The following is a 15,959-nucleotide window of genomic DNA, read 5'->3' as shown; positions in this document are numbered from 1 at the left end:
TTCGCACTCACACTCACACCTAAGGACAATTTAGAGTGTTCAATCAGCCAGTCACGCATGTTTTTGGAATGTGGGAGGAAACCGGAGCACCCGGAGAAAACCCACGCAGGCCCGGGGGAGAACATGCAAACTCCACACAGGGAGGCCGGAGCTGGAATCGAACCCGGTACCTCTGCACTGTGAAGCCAAAGTGCTAACCACTGGACTACCGGGCCGCCCTCACTTATTAATAGTTGGAATCTATTTTGTATTCCAAGGCGACAAAAATGAGAGCAATTATAATTAGGAAGAAAAAAAAAAAATCTGACTTGTATATGCAATTAACATGTCCAATTTGGGGGCGGCCCGGTAGTCCAGTGGTCAGCACGTCGGCTTCACAGTGCAGAGGTACCGGGTTCGATTCCAGCTCCGGCCTCCCTGTGTGGAGTTTGCATGTTCTCCCCGGGCCTGCGTGGGTTTTCTCCGGGTGCTCCGGTTTCCTCCCACATTCCAAAAACATGCGTGGCAGGTTGATTGAACACTCTAAATTGTCCCTAGGTGTGAGTGTGAGTGCGAATGGTTGTTCGTCTCTGTGTGCCCTGCGATTGGCTGGCAACCGATTCAGGGTGTCCCCCGCCTACTGCCCGGAGACAGCTGGGATAGGCTCCAGCACCCCCCGCGACCCTAGTGAGGATCAAGCGGTTAGGAAGATGAATGAATGAATGAATTTGTAATGATCTGGATTGTGGAAGCCACATTTGTCTCGCATAAATCGGGACAACTCATGGTGTGTTACTCACTCTAGGTTGCCGTGCTAATTTCAAGAATTGCACAAAATGAGCGGGGGTCCGCACAAAGACACACCTGAGAGATGGGAGCAAATTGACTCCATCGAACATGGCAAAAATGTGCGCGACTCCAACCAATCGGAGTCCCCCCTTCTGACGTTGCTTTGCGAGTTGAAATAAACACAAGCCGCCAAAAATTGAAAGGAGAAGCGGTTCACACAAAGTAATAGGAACAAACTGACCAAACGCACAGCTGGCGGGCAGCCATCATGAAGCAATTCTGACAAGAGAAGTTCCAACATGTACTTGTCTGAATTGGCACCAAAAAGGTTGGCGACCACGAAATGAATTTTGCTTGTGTTTCCTGTCGCTACAGTCACCGCTTCAGGTTCTGTCATAACGCCGTCCTACAATTACCCTCCTCAGTTCCCGCATTATTCGGAATGATTTGCGCCTTTTATCTCGAAGAGAGTGCGGCTTGATGTCGCTTTCCTCCGTGGGTCAACGAGTGGCTCATGCTCCATTAATTTACTTCTGTCTCCTTTCCTATTTCTTCACGACATCACCAATGAACCCACGCTGACGCGCGCGCACACTCGGCCGCATGTGTCACGGTGATGGATTGAAGAATCAGCTGTCGGTGGTGGGAGATCCGTCCCACTGCTGTGTTTTTCAGACAGCCATGGAGTAAAAGCCCGCATTACACAAGCTGATGCGCACAAAAACGCGCCCGCGTGTGCGCAAAGATCACCCGATCATCATTTATGTGCGTAGCCAAGGAAAGCGAGTCAGCTGATTGTTTGTGATGTGCTAATTTTGCCTTGGCTTCTTTCTGACTATTTCTGTATCCTCCCTTAAAATCACCACCACTTCATTTGTGATGTGGGGAAAAAAAATATATATAGTTGCATCCAATTCAAGCCTGGTCTGAAAAACGTTGCCTCTTTAGTTGCGGTTGATAAACTGAGAATGTTTATTCTCAGTTTGTAGATTGTCAATTCTGCACTGCGACAATCTACAATCATCAAACTAGATGACGGTATCCAGTCAAAAGTGATGATAACATGATTATTTTTGGATATGCAAATTGGCTTACCTACTGTATTCTTTTTTTTATTTTTATTTTGGTATTTTCATGACACACTCTCACTTGTTGTAAAACATGCATGAACAGACACAGAGCCTTCGACTCTCCAGACTTCAACAGAAGGAAACCAACCTTGCACATACAAATCACTCACGCACAAAACACACACACACACACACACCTGTCCCCTCTTGATCCCTATATCCAGCCATCGCCTGATCCCGCCTCCCCACCATGCCGACATTTCATTTGCTTTTCTAAAAGTGACAACCCCTGGGAGAGAGGCGAGGGCGGGATGGCGAAAGAGCCCGGTGATGAGTTTTGAGCTGGGCGTGGAGGAGCGCTATTTAAAAGTGCCATGCATCACTGTCAGTGCGGGCCAACAACGCAGGCACATTCACACGAGCGCTCGCACACGCCGATGAGGCGAGACGGCGCAAGCGCGCATGGCGCGGCGGAACGCGGCCTGGGTGGCAAACTGAACTTGACCCCCGTTCCATTTCATCAAATGTCCTCTGAACGAGCCACACAGAGCCATCTATTTAGCACATGAGCAAACACAGAGGCAACAATCAGCTCGGTGTCTTGCTCGCTTAAATCACAGCTCACGAGGGGTGGCGGGGGGGACGGGGGGGTGGATAAAATCATCTGTCTTGAAGACACCTTGCTGGACCCATTTGTGTTAATGCTGTCCCTGCTTTTGGGCTCATATTTACCATTATGGAGACGATGGCTTTGTGGCGCCCCCCCCCCCACCCCCGTCCCCTCACCTTCTATTGCCGGCGAGAAGAGAGGCGAGAGTCCAAATGAATGCTGACACATCGGCGGTATTTATTTGATTGCGGATGCGAAGTGGCGTCGTTGTGGTGAGAGGGAAGAGGCGGCTGGGGGGGACGTTTGAGACAAAATGAGGCCTGGCGCCTTTAAGCTAAGTAAAGAGAAGCTGTGGGGAAAATTGTGTGGTAAAAGGAGAGAGAAAATGAAAAAGAAAGAGGAACAAGGAGAGAACGTAAAAGGATGTGATTGAGGGGAAACAGAAGTGGCCTTCTTTCCCTTTTCTGCGAATCAAATCAAATTCCCCTTATCGCACATTATTTGAAGAGGTTATCGGCCTCTGTAATGCAGTTACGCGCCGGGCTGCGGCTGAGAGATTTCCTTGTTTACCGATGTTGGCGGCTGTTCTAGCTAACTGGCCGGGCAAACAGTGTGGAAAAAGGCGGCAGAGAAGTGGGAGGCGAGAAGCGAGCGCCGGGCGGGCGCAAACACTTGATGCATGTCAGAAAACTCATTTATTCGAACAACAAAGAGGGCCGAATTGCAGCCGTGCGTCTTCAAGGACAGAGAAACGGCCTCCACATGTTTCCAATCTCATTTGGGAAAAGTGCTTGCGCGTTTGGCGTTTTGGTTGGTGTACGATAGCGCGCGTGGCGCTCTCCATAGGTGCGTACGTGGCAACTCGTAAATCGTTTTTTGTTGTACTTAAATCCGTTTTACATGCCCGGGCCTCATTAAGATTAAGATATCCTTTATTTGGGCGGCCCGGTAGTCCAGTGGTTAGCACGTTGGTTTCACAGTGCGGAGGTACCGGGTTCGATTCCAGCTCCGGCCTCCCTGTGTGGAGTTTGCATGTTCTCCCCGGGCCTGCGTGGGTTTTCTCCGGGTGCTCCGGTTTCCTCCCACATTCCAAAATCATGCATGGCAGGCTGATTGGACGCTCTAAATTGTCCCTAGGTGTGAATGTGAGCGTGGATGGTTGTTCGTCTCTGTGTGCCCTGCGATTGGCTGGCAACCGATTCAGGGTGTCCCCCGCCTACTGCCCGAAGACAGCTGGGATAGGCTCCAGCACCCCCCGCGACCCTAGTGAGGAAAAGCGGCTCGGAAGATGAATGAATGAATGAATATCCTTTATTTGTCCCGCAATGGGGAAATTACAATTATTAGCTAATTAGCTATTAGCTTAAATATTAGCTAATAGCTTTGATCATTTACAAGACAAATCAATCCGTGACGGCAGATATGAAAGACAAAGGAACAAAATAATAATAATAGTAATAATAATAATAATAATAATAATAATACTTCATTTCATTTAAAAGCGCCTTTCATGCCAACCAAGGACACTGAAAATGCAAAATAAAAGCTCAAGGCGGGCGCAGCTCTTTGCCTTGGATGAATTTGTGTCAATTAAAGGACATTTTCCGTCTGAATACGTCCGGCTGGAGCATGTGGCGCGCCACTGGGGAAGCGGCGGTGTGTTTCTCGGGACAGCGGCGCGATAGGTGAGATAAAAGTGAAGGGATGACAGGCAATGCAGGTCATTAAATGGGATTTGGAGCCGTGTTGTGAGTACACGGTGTGCCTCTTAGTCCACTGAGCCGTGAGGGGCAGCCCAAATGCTTTTTTATCTTTGCTGCCATTGAGAGCGAGTATTGAGCTGACAATCCCCGTCCTCTCTGGAGGTGGCCTTTTACCTCGGCCCATTGTAGTCTGTGACTGGGAGCCGGCGCTATCTTGCATCTATCGATTCCCACTTCATCTGGGCCAAAAGCCACGTGGGGATGGACCGGTCAGGCTTCACGGTGGCAAGACATCGAGCGGCTGAAGCTCGTCCAAATGTCTTGCCGCATCAAAGGACTGAGCGGGCTTCCAGAGACTATTACGCAGCACTGACCAATGAGAATATGGACGGAAAGGTAAAAAAGAAAGGTTGAAAAGGGAGGGGGGCAGGGGGGGAAAAACCCCCAACTGAGGAGGAACATTAAAATGACGGTGAAGGACAAAGAAGGGAAAACACGGAGCGATTTCTCTTTGCTCCCCATTCTTCCGCGTGATGCGTCGCCCCCCTCCTCACCATCTGGACTCTTTGATTGCTCATTAGGCTCAAGGTGCAGCCATGAAGTGTGTCGTCTCATTCAAGAAGGCAACCTTTAAGAAGGGCTCTCGTTTTCAATCCGACTTTTTGGGGTCTGACTGACGTTTTTACAGGCTCAAATAATAAAACTGCATGCGCACATGTTTTATTTTATTTTATTTTTTTCTTTTAACTGTATTTGGGCAAAGGTGTCCAAACTATGGCACAGGGGCCATTTGTGGCCCGCCATTCGTTAAAAAAACACACACACACAAATCAACTTTTCTTGATATTTGAAGATACAAATAAATGAAGACGTCACATGAATGATCCTCAAGCAGCAGAAATGCGGTCATTTTACTACCATTTGTAAAGCGAGTTGGAACCAAAAGATGAACCTGAGAAAATGTGAACCGGAAGGAGGGTGTTTTGAGATGCGCACTGGTGGCGGAGGGACAACCGAAAGACTGAAATAAAGACGAGAGCCAATCCATCTTTGCACATTAGGCGGAATCCGACCTCCTCTCAATCACACCTGTCAGAGAACACGTGCCCCCTCCTTGCCCCTCTCATCTATCCATGCATTCATCCAGCCCTTCTTCGCCGTACCACTCGGCATTCGGCGTCCTGAGGAATCTCGACGCTAAAAAGTCCTGTCAGGCCTATTTCCGTGTTATTGTCCCGGTCGTCTTCTCCTTCCATCCTCATCATTTCTCATCCTCCTCCCTTCCTCATCTTCATTTCTCGCTCTGTCCATCCACTTGGTGATGTCCTGCCATCGCCGAGATGAAGCTTGGTTGTTGTTTTTTTTTTAAATTTCGGTGCGCAGAGTACGACATATGAGGAGAAGGCACGTGCGCGCGTTCTTTTCCGACATTAATCATCTTTCAGCCACTGACAAGACCGGAGTGCGACACGAACAACACCCCCCTTACCTCACCCCCCCCCCCCCAGCGCCCCCCCCCCCACACACACACATAGGCTTTCCACCCGTCTTGGTCTCCTCCCCTGGATTTATCTGCCCATTGCCTCCTGCAATCATTCACATCCCTCAGGGAATATTTGACAGAGAAGGGGGGAAAAAAAAGCAAAAATGGAAAAGGGATTGTGCGATGCTTTGGATAAAATTTTCCGAGAAATATTTTGTGAACAAAAAGGAGATGAATTAAACAGGTGTGTTTGTTTGTTAGCATTGAAATGAGCGATCCCAAACACCACCAATAGTCCCATGATCTCATCTGTTGGTCGCCATGGTGACAAGTTGTCGTAACAGGATATTTTGGCCTGTTCTTGTTTGGCTAAAGAGATGGAATTGATTGGTTAAAAACGCTCTCTCATTTAAGCACCTGTTACGATTGAACTTTTCCGCTGCAAACGAATGCCGACGTTTGCTGCCACAAATACACGCGAGGGCGTCCCCGCAGCCTGCCCATCGAGGAAAATGAGGTCCGCTAATTTTGGCAGAGTCTCTCAATTGTCATCGAGGGTGCACGCGGATGTGCCGGCGTTTTTGCGCTCGCTGCGCCCGTTTGCCAATTTTGCTCGCCGCTCTGCGGTGAAGGATGCTGTTTAGGTCCCCGGCTCCATTTACCCAAACTGCTTTGCTATCTCTTGTTTGAACTCACATTGTCTTTGCATTTTTCCAGGTAAGAAGAAAATGTCGCTGTACGACAGCCAGGCTCCAATCTGCCCCATTTGCCAAGTGCTGCTCAGGCCCGGCGAGCTCCAAGAACACATGGAAACGGAGATCGAAAGACTTGCCAACATGTGCCTTAGGTGAGGTGTTGAAGCCTCCCATGTGTGTGTGTGTGTGAATCGCAGTCTTGTGCACGACCGTACGCACGAGCTCGGTGATGTCAACGTCAATTTTCAAGTATCGTGCTGGTATCAACCGCTCGTCATGAAAACGAGCGGTTGATACCTCCGTATTTTGGATTTGATCCGTATTTTTGTCCCCGCAAGAAAAGTTTGAACAGCGCTAGATGTCAGAAAGCTGCGCTCGATCATCAGGTCACAATAGTAAATGCGTTAAGTCGGCGCTTGGCTTTGAATGTTGAGGTACGCCGCGGTTTTATTTTGGAGCGCTTCGTATCTTTGCACCTTTGGTGAATGAAATTTTTGGGAGACAAAATGATCACAGTGATGATCGGATGATATTAACCCTTTCGGGGACAAGCGGTTACTACAGTGGACAGATGATCATGTTGTCAGGTTACAGGTTACCACTATTGGTGCATGGAAGGCTGGAAGATGAGATCAGAATTTGAAGTGGAGTGAAAAAAACACAAATCTCGCCAAATTTGGCATTGTGCACACGCTCTTTGTCTCTGTCCTTCCGCGTGGTTGCCGCCCACATGAAAAGTGACAGGAGGAATTTGATCCAATTTGCTGTAAATTTGCCTTTAATGAAGACCTGAGCTCGCTAAATGAAAAGAGTTGCGCGTATGGAAACTAACGTGCGTAGGCGCGTGTTGGGTATGACGGTGTCAAAAGTGTCGTTTTCTTTGACTCGGCTGTGTTTCTTTTTCCGTGATGTGATTCTGTGTACGCGGCGCGGGTTAGATTACACATGGTCTCCTGCGACCGAGAGATATTTTGCTTATTCGTGGTCTGCAGCTTTTCATCCATGGAAAGGAATATCACACGCAGTTGAGCAAATGGAAATCTTTCATGCCTTGTTCACCTCAGGTGACTCACGGGGGGCCAACGTAATCTACATATCTTTCCTCCTTGCCATCCCTCGTACTCATCACCTTCCTGCTCTTCTTTCTTGATCGATTCACTTTTCGTCGAGCCCGGCCCGGCCCTGCCCGGGCCACTTCACTAGTAGATTACACAGAAAGATTTTTTTTTTTTTTTAAACAATCAGGAGCGGGATTTTTAGCATCATTTCTGTCATCTTTGTTTCTCTGATGTCATTCCTGATACCTGTACTGTCAAGACAGAGACTCAAGTAGGTAGATGGGTAGCTCATAATTAGACATGGTGAGGTGGGGTGAAGGCGTTGGCTATTTTTTTCGCTATCTCCGCATTGCAATTCAAATGCCAAACAGTCAATTTATATGGTGGTGTTCAACGACAGTGAAAACTTGATTTCACAGACCTATTAGGGTAAGGGGTTGTCCATTCGAGCCGATTGTTCGCGAAAGTTCAAATTTAACTTGTAGCCGACATTTTGAGTCTCTGAAAGGACGCTTTGATTCTCTCCTCTTTTAGCATTCTCAAAAATCGTGAGCTCGATCCGTTAAAACCGAAGCTAAAGATGCGATTAGGTAGATGCTATCCGCTCCATTTGAGGTGTATGCCGACCGCGGCGCTAAGCTAACGTAAATGCTTTCCACTGCTCGGTGCGTGGGTTCCGGTTCCGTTCAATGGCGGTTCCACTGGGCTTGTTTTAAGCACCACCCCGTCGTCAGGAATCCTCACCTGTCTCTTTCCGCGTGTTCCGACCACATCTCATTACCCCTGCACAATCTCGTTTTCTCGCGCCTTTCATTCTTCCCTCCCATATCCTGCTGTCAATCTGTGTGTTTGTTTCACTTTGGTGTGCTGCTCATTTCCACACTCTTCTTCTTATTTTAACATGGCAAGGCGTCACAATTTGCCAGCCCCGTAACCCTCGGCCATCAAAAATTCATAGAACCGGGCAAACTCGCGCGCGTAGCCGCATGGGAGGAGGCGCCGGCAACTCTGCCGTCTGTTTCTTCCGCTCTCCTTTTCTGTCATCTTTCATCTTTGCCTCTGCTTAGTCTCTTTTTTTACATTGCCTGTTTTTCCTCCCTGTTCTTTGTCCTCACATTTCATCGAGGCCACCTTTCTTTTCCCCCACCTTTTCCCTATACTTTAATCTCTCTCTCGCTCCCCCCGTCTGTCATTGTGGCAATTTTCTCCTGTCCTAGCAGGCATTCAGCCACTGTCCCCTCTTCATCCCCGCCCTCCCACCCCTCCATCTCTCTTTCGCTGTTTGACACCGTCAACAAGCAGGTAGAGGTGGCTGTTATCGTTGATGCCTCTGCAGAGGTTCCTGGTAATGAATAAAATAGAGAAAGGAAGGAGAGAGGTGGCGCAGACAGAGAGAGAAAAAAAGTGGAGAGAGGAGTGTTGGCTGATTTCCCGGCATTACACGGCAGCTTGACTATGTCACCCATGTTTATTCTCTTTGTTGGTGGAGGTGAAGCTGTCATGCACACGACACACTCAGACGTGAGCATATACGCACGCGAACGCACACTGCACAAAGATGCACACACAAAAAATGCATATACAAACAGCATTCCAAGTCGTGGTGGGTGAGGAAACTCTCTGGATGAATACAGAACATGTTTTTTTTTAAAATATACTGTACATACACACACACACACACACATGCACAATGAATTACACAGCCCTACTGAACATCACTGTATTTTTCTTCTTTCTCCAACAGCAGTAAAATTCCTTCACCCAAGGATGGGCCAGTCACTCCAGGAACTCCCAAGGTGAGATCAGTGAATTGTTCTTTCTTTCCTTCTTTTTGTTGTTTTTTATTTTTTAAATAGCCAACACAATGCAGTCCAGATCGGAATGAGAAGTGACCTCAAGAAACCGTTTTCATAGATTGACGTATGTCTGTGTGTGTGTGTGTATTGTGGTCGAAGCATATAGGTGTAATATTTCATCTATATTAGAAATACATGAATCTTTTGATTAAAATGTTCCGTGTTGTATGACGAAAGGGAAATCAGGGTTCCCTTTGGATCGGCCATGGCTCATCACAACAGCTTCTGACCCTTGATCCACATAGCAAATGGCATTCTCGGGGGGAGGGGCGCTGATGGGATGTTGGAACTCTGGGGGACAGGGACCAATCTTATAAAAAAATATATACTGTATATATCAGAATAATATAATAAAAATAACAGTATCTATCTATCTATCTATCTATCTATCTATCTATCTATCTATCTATCTATCTATCTATCTATCTATCTATCTATCTATCTATCTATCTATCTATCTATCGATCTAGCTAGGTAGCTAGCTAGCTAGATATTCCTCATCATTTTAGATAGCTAGCTAGCTAGCTATCTAAAATAAAATCTGTAATAACCTGTGTAGGTCAGAAAGACAAATATACTTTGCATATGGTTTATCATAAAAAAATAATAATATATACAACCTACTGCCTGAAGACGGCTGGGATAGGCTCCAGCACCCCCCGCGACCCTTGTGAGGATAAAGCGGATCGGAAAATGGATGGATATATACAGTGTTGTGATGGTGTCAAAATACCCCGAAATGCACAGGAATGCAATCAAGAGCCCTCTAAAAATTTAATGACTCATTTTCATGACGCTATGCCCCTCCGGGCACTGACCTTTGCTTGGACCAGTCTCATGAAACTGGGTGGGTTTGGTTTTGAGAGTGACAGGCACAGCAGAGAGGCTGTAGGGGGAGTGCCGTGACGATGCATTTCCTCGTTGTTGCTTAGTATTCTGCAGCAGGCCATGCGGTGGCCAGTGTGGTACAGACACTCCAAGGGATACATCACCCACCGTGTGAGGAAAGAGGATGACCACATCCTAGCGAGTGTTTTTCCTTTTTATTTTTTTGCTGACTGTCACTCCGTTGGTGGGGTAAAGGTTATATGACAGTTTCACACCTCGTAAAGCTACCACCACTACACTCATTTGATAAACCCCAATACGAAAGTTGCATCAAACACTGCAGCCGAGTCAGTCGGCACAGCATGTTGCGGATAGTCAGCATTGTCAAGGGATCGAATTTTAAAAACTCATTAATTGTACAATTTTCCAAAATGAATCTCAATTTATCAGAGATTTCTGCTTCTATTTCTGCAGGTTTTTTTCCAAAGCTTAAAACAATTATTTACTTAAGTAAAATCTTATGAATGAAACGAAAATAAGTAAAAGTATACAAAGAGTAAAAGGCTGTGTAAAAAGCTACAAAGGACGGTCTCAGTAATATGCATTGCGGTTCTGTTCTCCTCCAAACTATTAGTAAAGTACTTTTGGGGTCAAAATACTTCTTTCAAGTGTTTTTTGTCAAAATTGTGAGATGATACTGAACTTTTTGGTGAAAGATCCTCCTTCAGAGGGATATAATTAGTTGAACGGCAATGCACATTTTTGGAGCTCGCAAGGTAAACGATTCCTGACCTTTTTAAACATGAGCGAAACGTAAAATGAGGCGTCGCACATTTACCAAATGGCATAAAAGTCATGAATCCATTTTACTGCGGCCAGCAGCGCTGGACGGCGGTCGTTTCTCTCGCATTATTATTAAATTACAGCTGTCGCGCACTTAAGCCTCCACTCCGCCCCACTTGATTAATAGGAGAGGACTGTAAATACAAATATTTCATGGACGGACAGCCACACATGAAAACAGAAGCACGGCCGATGCTGAAAATGAAGATTATTTCCAAGTTGAGTGGATATGTGATGTGTATATCTATACTGTGTGTGTTTATATATATATATATTTTTAATCTCTCTCCCTTTCTAGTCAATGCTGTTATCGGTGCACATCAAGCGTGAGGGAGAGTCTCCGGTGGCCTCACCGTTGTCATCAGAAGATGCCCACCACTCGGACAGATACCAGGTCACACACACAACAACAAATTCTCACACACAAAATGTACATGTTGCTATCCTAAGAGGTTTTGTATTTTTGATCATCTGCGTTAGCCATCAAGATGTCACAATAGTGTGACAATTACACATTTCACAGCCTCTGTATAATGTGAGTTAGATTTCACCTTTGCATTCAGCCAATGTTTCATAGTTTTTTTTTCATGCATATACAATGGACTACGTGCATTTTAGCCATGAATAATCAGTCCATTTTTTTTGTTAGAAGAAGCAGCTGGCAAATTGGCGTTATCTTTTTTTTTTTTTGCCCCGACTGGCTTTATCTTTTGTATTCATCAAAGTTTGTTCCCTGTGTTTTACAGGCCGTGATATATCTTTAGGTTAAGTGGGTTTGCCCACTTACACCATAAAATAAGATCTATTAAGTCCCCACAGACATGACAGCCATACGTTCGAAATGACACAGCTCATAAAGGCCTTATAGCTATAAAGTAGATTTTCTCATTAAGTGAAACTGCTGAAATCACCTTATATTATACAAATGATTAAGTCAATGGACACCCTGAAAATGAAGCATAATGGCAGAGTTTGCCACCTTCTTTATCTCTAGCTGTCAGTCTGCCTCTATACCCCACCCCCTCAAAAAAAAAAAAAAAAAGACCAGTGCACTACCTTTCCATAAGTGTGCGTTAATAATATAATAGTAGGAGTCAGCCTCTCCCCAAGGTGATGGTGGGTGGGGGTCTCAGAGTTGATGGATGATGGTCTGACGGTCCGAGGTCTGAGATCCTGCCCACTGCTGTGTCAGAGAAAGGACACACAACCCAAGACTGAGGATGCCTTGGTCAGCACATTTTGGTTTGCACAGTACTTTCAGACCTTTGCGATTCTATTTGAGTTTGTGTCTGTGACACACACACACACACACACATATACATTTATATATAATCACCATGTAAATCTGTTTGTGAAACCAGTTTTGTAAAGTAGTTAGAAGAGGAAAATAGCAGAGGGTGGCAGTCCACGTGACTGAGTTGGTCACGAATTACACCCTCTGCCTCCCTCTAGTGGCAACAACGCATAGCAACGGTTTATCCCCCACAATTCCGTTTGCGGGCGTCACGTGATCACAACAACCCAACATGGCGTCCTGTGTGCCTCTCTGTAGGCTAAACGGGCGGCACTTTCAATCCTTTCCCATCCACTGTAAAATCTAGACGCCGCATAATGTTGACCCGCGCGTGCGGAATCTGGAAATCCTCATCCGGGTTCCCGCAGTAAGTTTCAGCGTCCGTGCAAAGAGCTGTGTGTGGAACCCGGTTGGAATGGAAGAGGTGGAAAACAAACGAGAAGTAGGTTTTAGACTCTCTTGCCTTGAATTGAACGCTGAGCCGCTGAGCATCCGTAGCAATCTCACTTCATAAGGCCACATTTGAACTTGCTACCTAAGTGGATTGTTTCCTGTCCATCTAATGTGTTTCCCCGTTGTATTATTTCCTCTGCTTGCAGACATTTTTACGAGTTCGCGCTAACAGACAAACACGGCTGAATGGTACGTACACTTGAGTTCTCTTCCTTTGACTGACACTTAATACGTTCAACAAAAGCATCTCAAACTTATTTTTTGTCGTGTTTTATATATATTTTTTGCTTCCCCAGACGTATCTATCTTTTTAGCTTATTGTGAATTTCATTTCACAAGTTGAATAAATGAATGACTAGCTGGATTTACACTGCAGGTCCCCATTCTGAATTCATCCCGATTTCCAATTCAATTTCGGATCTAACCTTTCAAGTGACACTTCACTGCTCACATTGACTCAAACCATGAAACGACCTGCATTTGCAGAAGCCCAAAATCCAAATCTAAACACCAACGAGTACCAAGATGAACAAAAGTTAACAGTATTGCGTCTCAATGTTGCATTTGTACAGACTTGGCTACCTTATTCTACAAAATACCAAACTAACCTCAGAACAAGGATTTCCTTCTTCCGTGCCAATTTTCTCTTTGTCTTTTTTGATTCTATGACATCATCACACAAGTTATCAACAATTATATTTGGCATTAAAAGGCTTTGACCTTAGTTCTCATTAAAGTATTTTAAATTCAATCTTTCAAAAGTTGTAGAACATGTTTACAAATGATCAGTAGGATTTTATGATTGGGATCATAAATTAACACTCTTTTGAAAAATGGCAAATGACTCTCATGGCAACATCACGCAGTCACAAAAGTGAAACCAACAAAACAGTGGGACCAATGTTCAAAATGACTGCAGATTTTATTCCCTTTTTAATTCTCTTTCGAACTATATCTGTTTTGTGAAGATTGACCCAAACCTTTGCTTCGATTCTCCGGAGATTTTGTGTTTTGCCGTCACGATGAAAAAGTACAGCGAGTTTCCTTAAAATTAAAATCTGCTTACTTCAAGCCACAAGTCTGATTTGCCTTTGAATGCCCCAAACCCCTGGTTAAGGTGTAAGAATGTTTTGGCTTAAAACAACAACAACAACAAAAAACTGTTTCACACTAACTTGGGTGTTCTACAAATTCAAGGCATACAAATACGTTTTTTAAAAAATGAACTGAGCATTGTGTACAAACAATACTGGAGCAATGCAGCACAGCAAAACAACAACAACAACAAAAAAAACTATAATAATCATACCCCGGATAATTTGCTCGTGCTCTAATCATAACTAAGATGATCTAAATTAAGCTCCCTACAATGAATGTCCCTGTCTGCCATTTACAATTAAGGAAAAACGTCTTTGGGCGCAATGCCGGCTGCTCTGCTCTGTTAAATTTCTAATTAGCCGTGTGTGATAGGGACGGGAAAGGGCTCAAGAAAAGTATCACGTCCAGTTGTCGTCTTGAGAGCGTGTACATTCTCGGTGTTAAATTCAAGGCGCCGGGTTCAAATCCTGCCCACTATCATAGGTGTCAACTTTCATGATCCTTGCTAAAAATCTGGACCGAAATGTCAAGTATTCACGTGTACGAAATAACGTTGACATTTTGCAATCACCTCATTACACTCATTTGAAGAATAATTGCGCGACAACAAACAGGAGTGGATTCAAAACTAGTCATCCATCAGTTTGTTGTGTACAAGTAATAATACAATGAGAAACATTTCTTTGGTTTCCCTGCGCCAACGCCCCCACCCCAAGGGAAGACGTCACCCCTGATGCACATGAAAAAGGCCGTCGAGTCTTTTCCCCGTGACTTGACGAGCGTCGCCTCGGTAAGTCAAACAAAACCCACTTTTATTGTCTTGTCTGCTTGTCTGCCTTGCAGCCCGTATAGGCAAGATGAAGAGGAGGAAGCCTGAGGATGGGGGCCAGGTATGTCCGCTGTGCAGTGCCCCGTTGGCCGGGAGCGAGGAGGAGATGAGTAGACATGTGGAACAATGCCTCATCCAGGTAGTCAAACGGAGGCCCCCGCGCCCCGCCTAGCTTGCAGTTGGACAGCCTGTCACCTCCTTAACTTCCTGTCGCAAGCCGTCCACTCCCTTCTTTCTCTCCGTTAGGCCATTTGGCGCCTTGTGGTTTCTGTCGTCATCACCCTCTCCTCATTTCGAATGGTGGACTTGCTTGCACGTCCTATTTGGGAATCACTCACTAACGTTTTGAAGATGATTCAAATGACCCTCTCCAAAAAAAAAAAAAACAATCTTTCTCTCTTGTGTGTCGTATCCCTGATGATGTTTGTGCGTCTTAACCATCGGCATGCTGCTCTCGTATGACAAAAACAACCTCATCCCGTAGTCGTCTTCAGTAGTGGAGCGAGCACCCGTCTGCAGCTCACATCTCAATAATTAACTTCGCCGTAGACCGACTAACACATCATACCGTGCCGCGCTTCGTGCGTTTAAATTACCCGTGTGTAACTCCCTTTTTGACCTCTTCAAATCAACCGAATTGTCGATCTCTTTGAAGAAGAGGCTGGTTTTCTGACCCGCTCTTTGCCGAACGTTCTTTTTCAGCAAGCGGGAAATGCAAGTCAGGATATTGGCAGTTTACACCGGTTGAAAGAACACTAAGCTAGCCACACGATTGGCAGTGGAACCAGCCAAGAAAAAAGACAATTATAAACGTTATGTTAGGAATTATTTTTCTCTCTCTCAAGATTTAGATTCTGGTTACAGCCCCACTATTAAAAATCCAAAAGACTTGAGAAAGCCAGCGTCATTTGTAACGTGACAACCAATATCGCATGACATCATGAACACGGTGCCTGTTTTGTGACAGCGTGAAGGCGCGCTCGGCGATGACGACTCCGCCGATCTGGACGGCGACAGCGGGCGCGGCTTTGAGGAGTACGAGTGGGCCGGACAGAAGAGGATCAGAGCAACCGCACTTTTGGAGGGAGGCTTCAGAGGTACGCGCGTGCGCGCGCGGAGGCCATTATCTCCTTTTCTGTCCGGTCGGTGTCTGTAATGCAATGATAATAACGGGCGTTTGCAGAAATGTTTGCTCTTTGTGGGCCGGCGCTCGCCTCTACTCGCAGAAAGCATCGCGATACTGTTACTAAAACGATGCCATGGCCGAAACCTATAAAACCTTCTTTTGAATTTTCTCTTGAATCCAAATGTTCGATTCTAGTAGATTTAGAGAAAGGCGGACAGCGCGTTCCCCCTTGATCAACTCGAGTT

General features: G+C 45.7%; 2 protein-coding genes across 8 annotated transcripts in view; one reads left to right on the top strand and one right to left on the bottom strand.

The window, feature by feature from the left end:
- Positions 1 to 15,959, bottom strand: part of selenop2 (selenoprotein P2) — a 224,777-nt gene that overhangs the window by 179,889 nt on the left and 28,929 nt on the right. The gene's annotated exons all lie outside the window — the stretch shown is intronic.
- rnf220a (ring finger protein 220a) overlaps positions 1 to 15,959 on the top strand; it is a 112,723-nt gene that overhangs the window by 84,319 nt on the left and 12,445 nt on the right. For 4 of the 7 annotated variants that reach the window (XM_052088756.1, XM_052088758.1, XM_052088759.1 and 1 more), the window contains 6 exons: positions 6,352 to 6,481; positions 9,132 to 9,183; positions 11,213 to 11,308; positions 12,808 to 12,850; positions 14,603 to 14,727; positions 15,556 to 15,685. In XM_052088756.1, the coding sequence (XP_051944716.1) occupies positions 6,352 to 6,481; positions 9,132 to 9,183; positions 11,213 to 11,308; positions 12,808 to 12,850; positions 14,603 to 14,727; positions 15,556 to 15,685 (576 nt within the window). The remainder of the gene's footprint in view (positions 1 to 6,351; positions 6,482 to 9,131; positions 9,184 to 11,212; positions 11,309 to 12,807; positions 12,851 to 14,602; positions 14,728 to 15,555; positions 15,686 to 15,959) is intronic. The other 3 variants (XM_052088757.1, XM_052088760.1, XM_052088762.1) reach the window with 1 other exon arrangement.

The sequence above is a fragment of the Hippocampus zosterae genome, chromosome 15 (genome assembly GCF_025434085.1).
Source record: "Hippocampus zosterae strain Florida chromosome 15, ASM2543408v3, whole genome shotgun sequence".
Taxonomy (NCBI): domain Eukaryota; kingdom Metazoa; phylum Chordata; class Actinopteri; order Syngnathiformes; family Syngnathidae; genus Hippocampus; species Hippocampus zosterae.
Note: the sequence above shows the minus strand (reverse complement) of the source record. Positions and strands in the feature narration are given on the sequence as shown.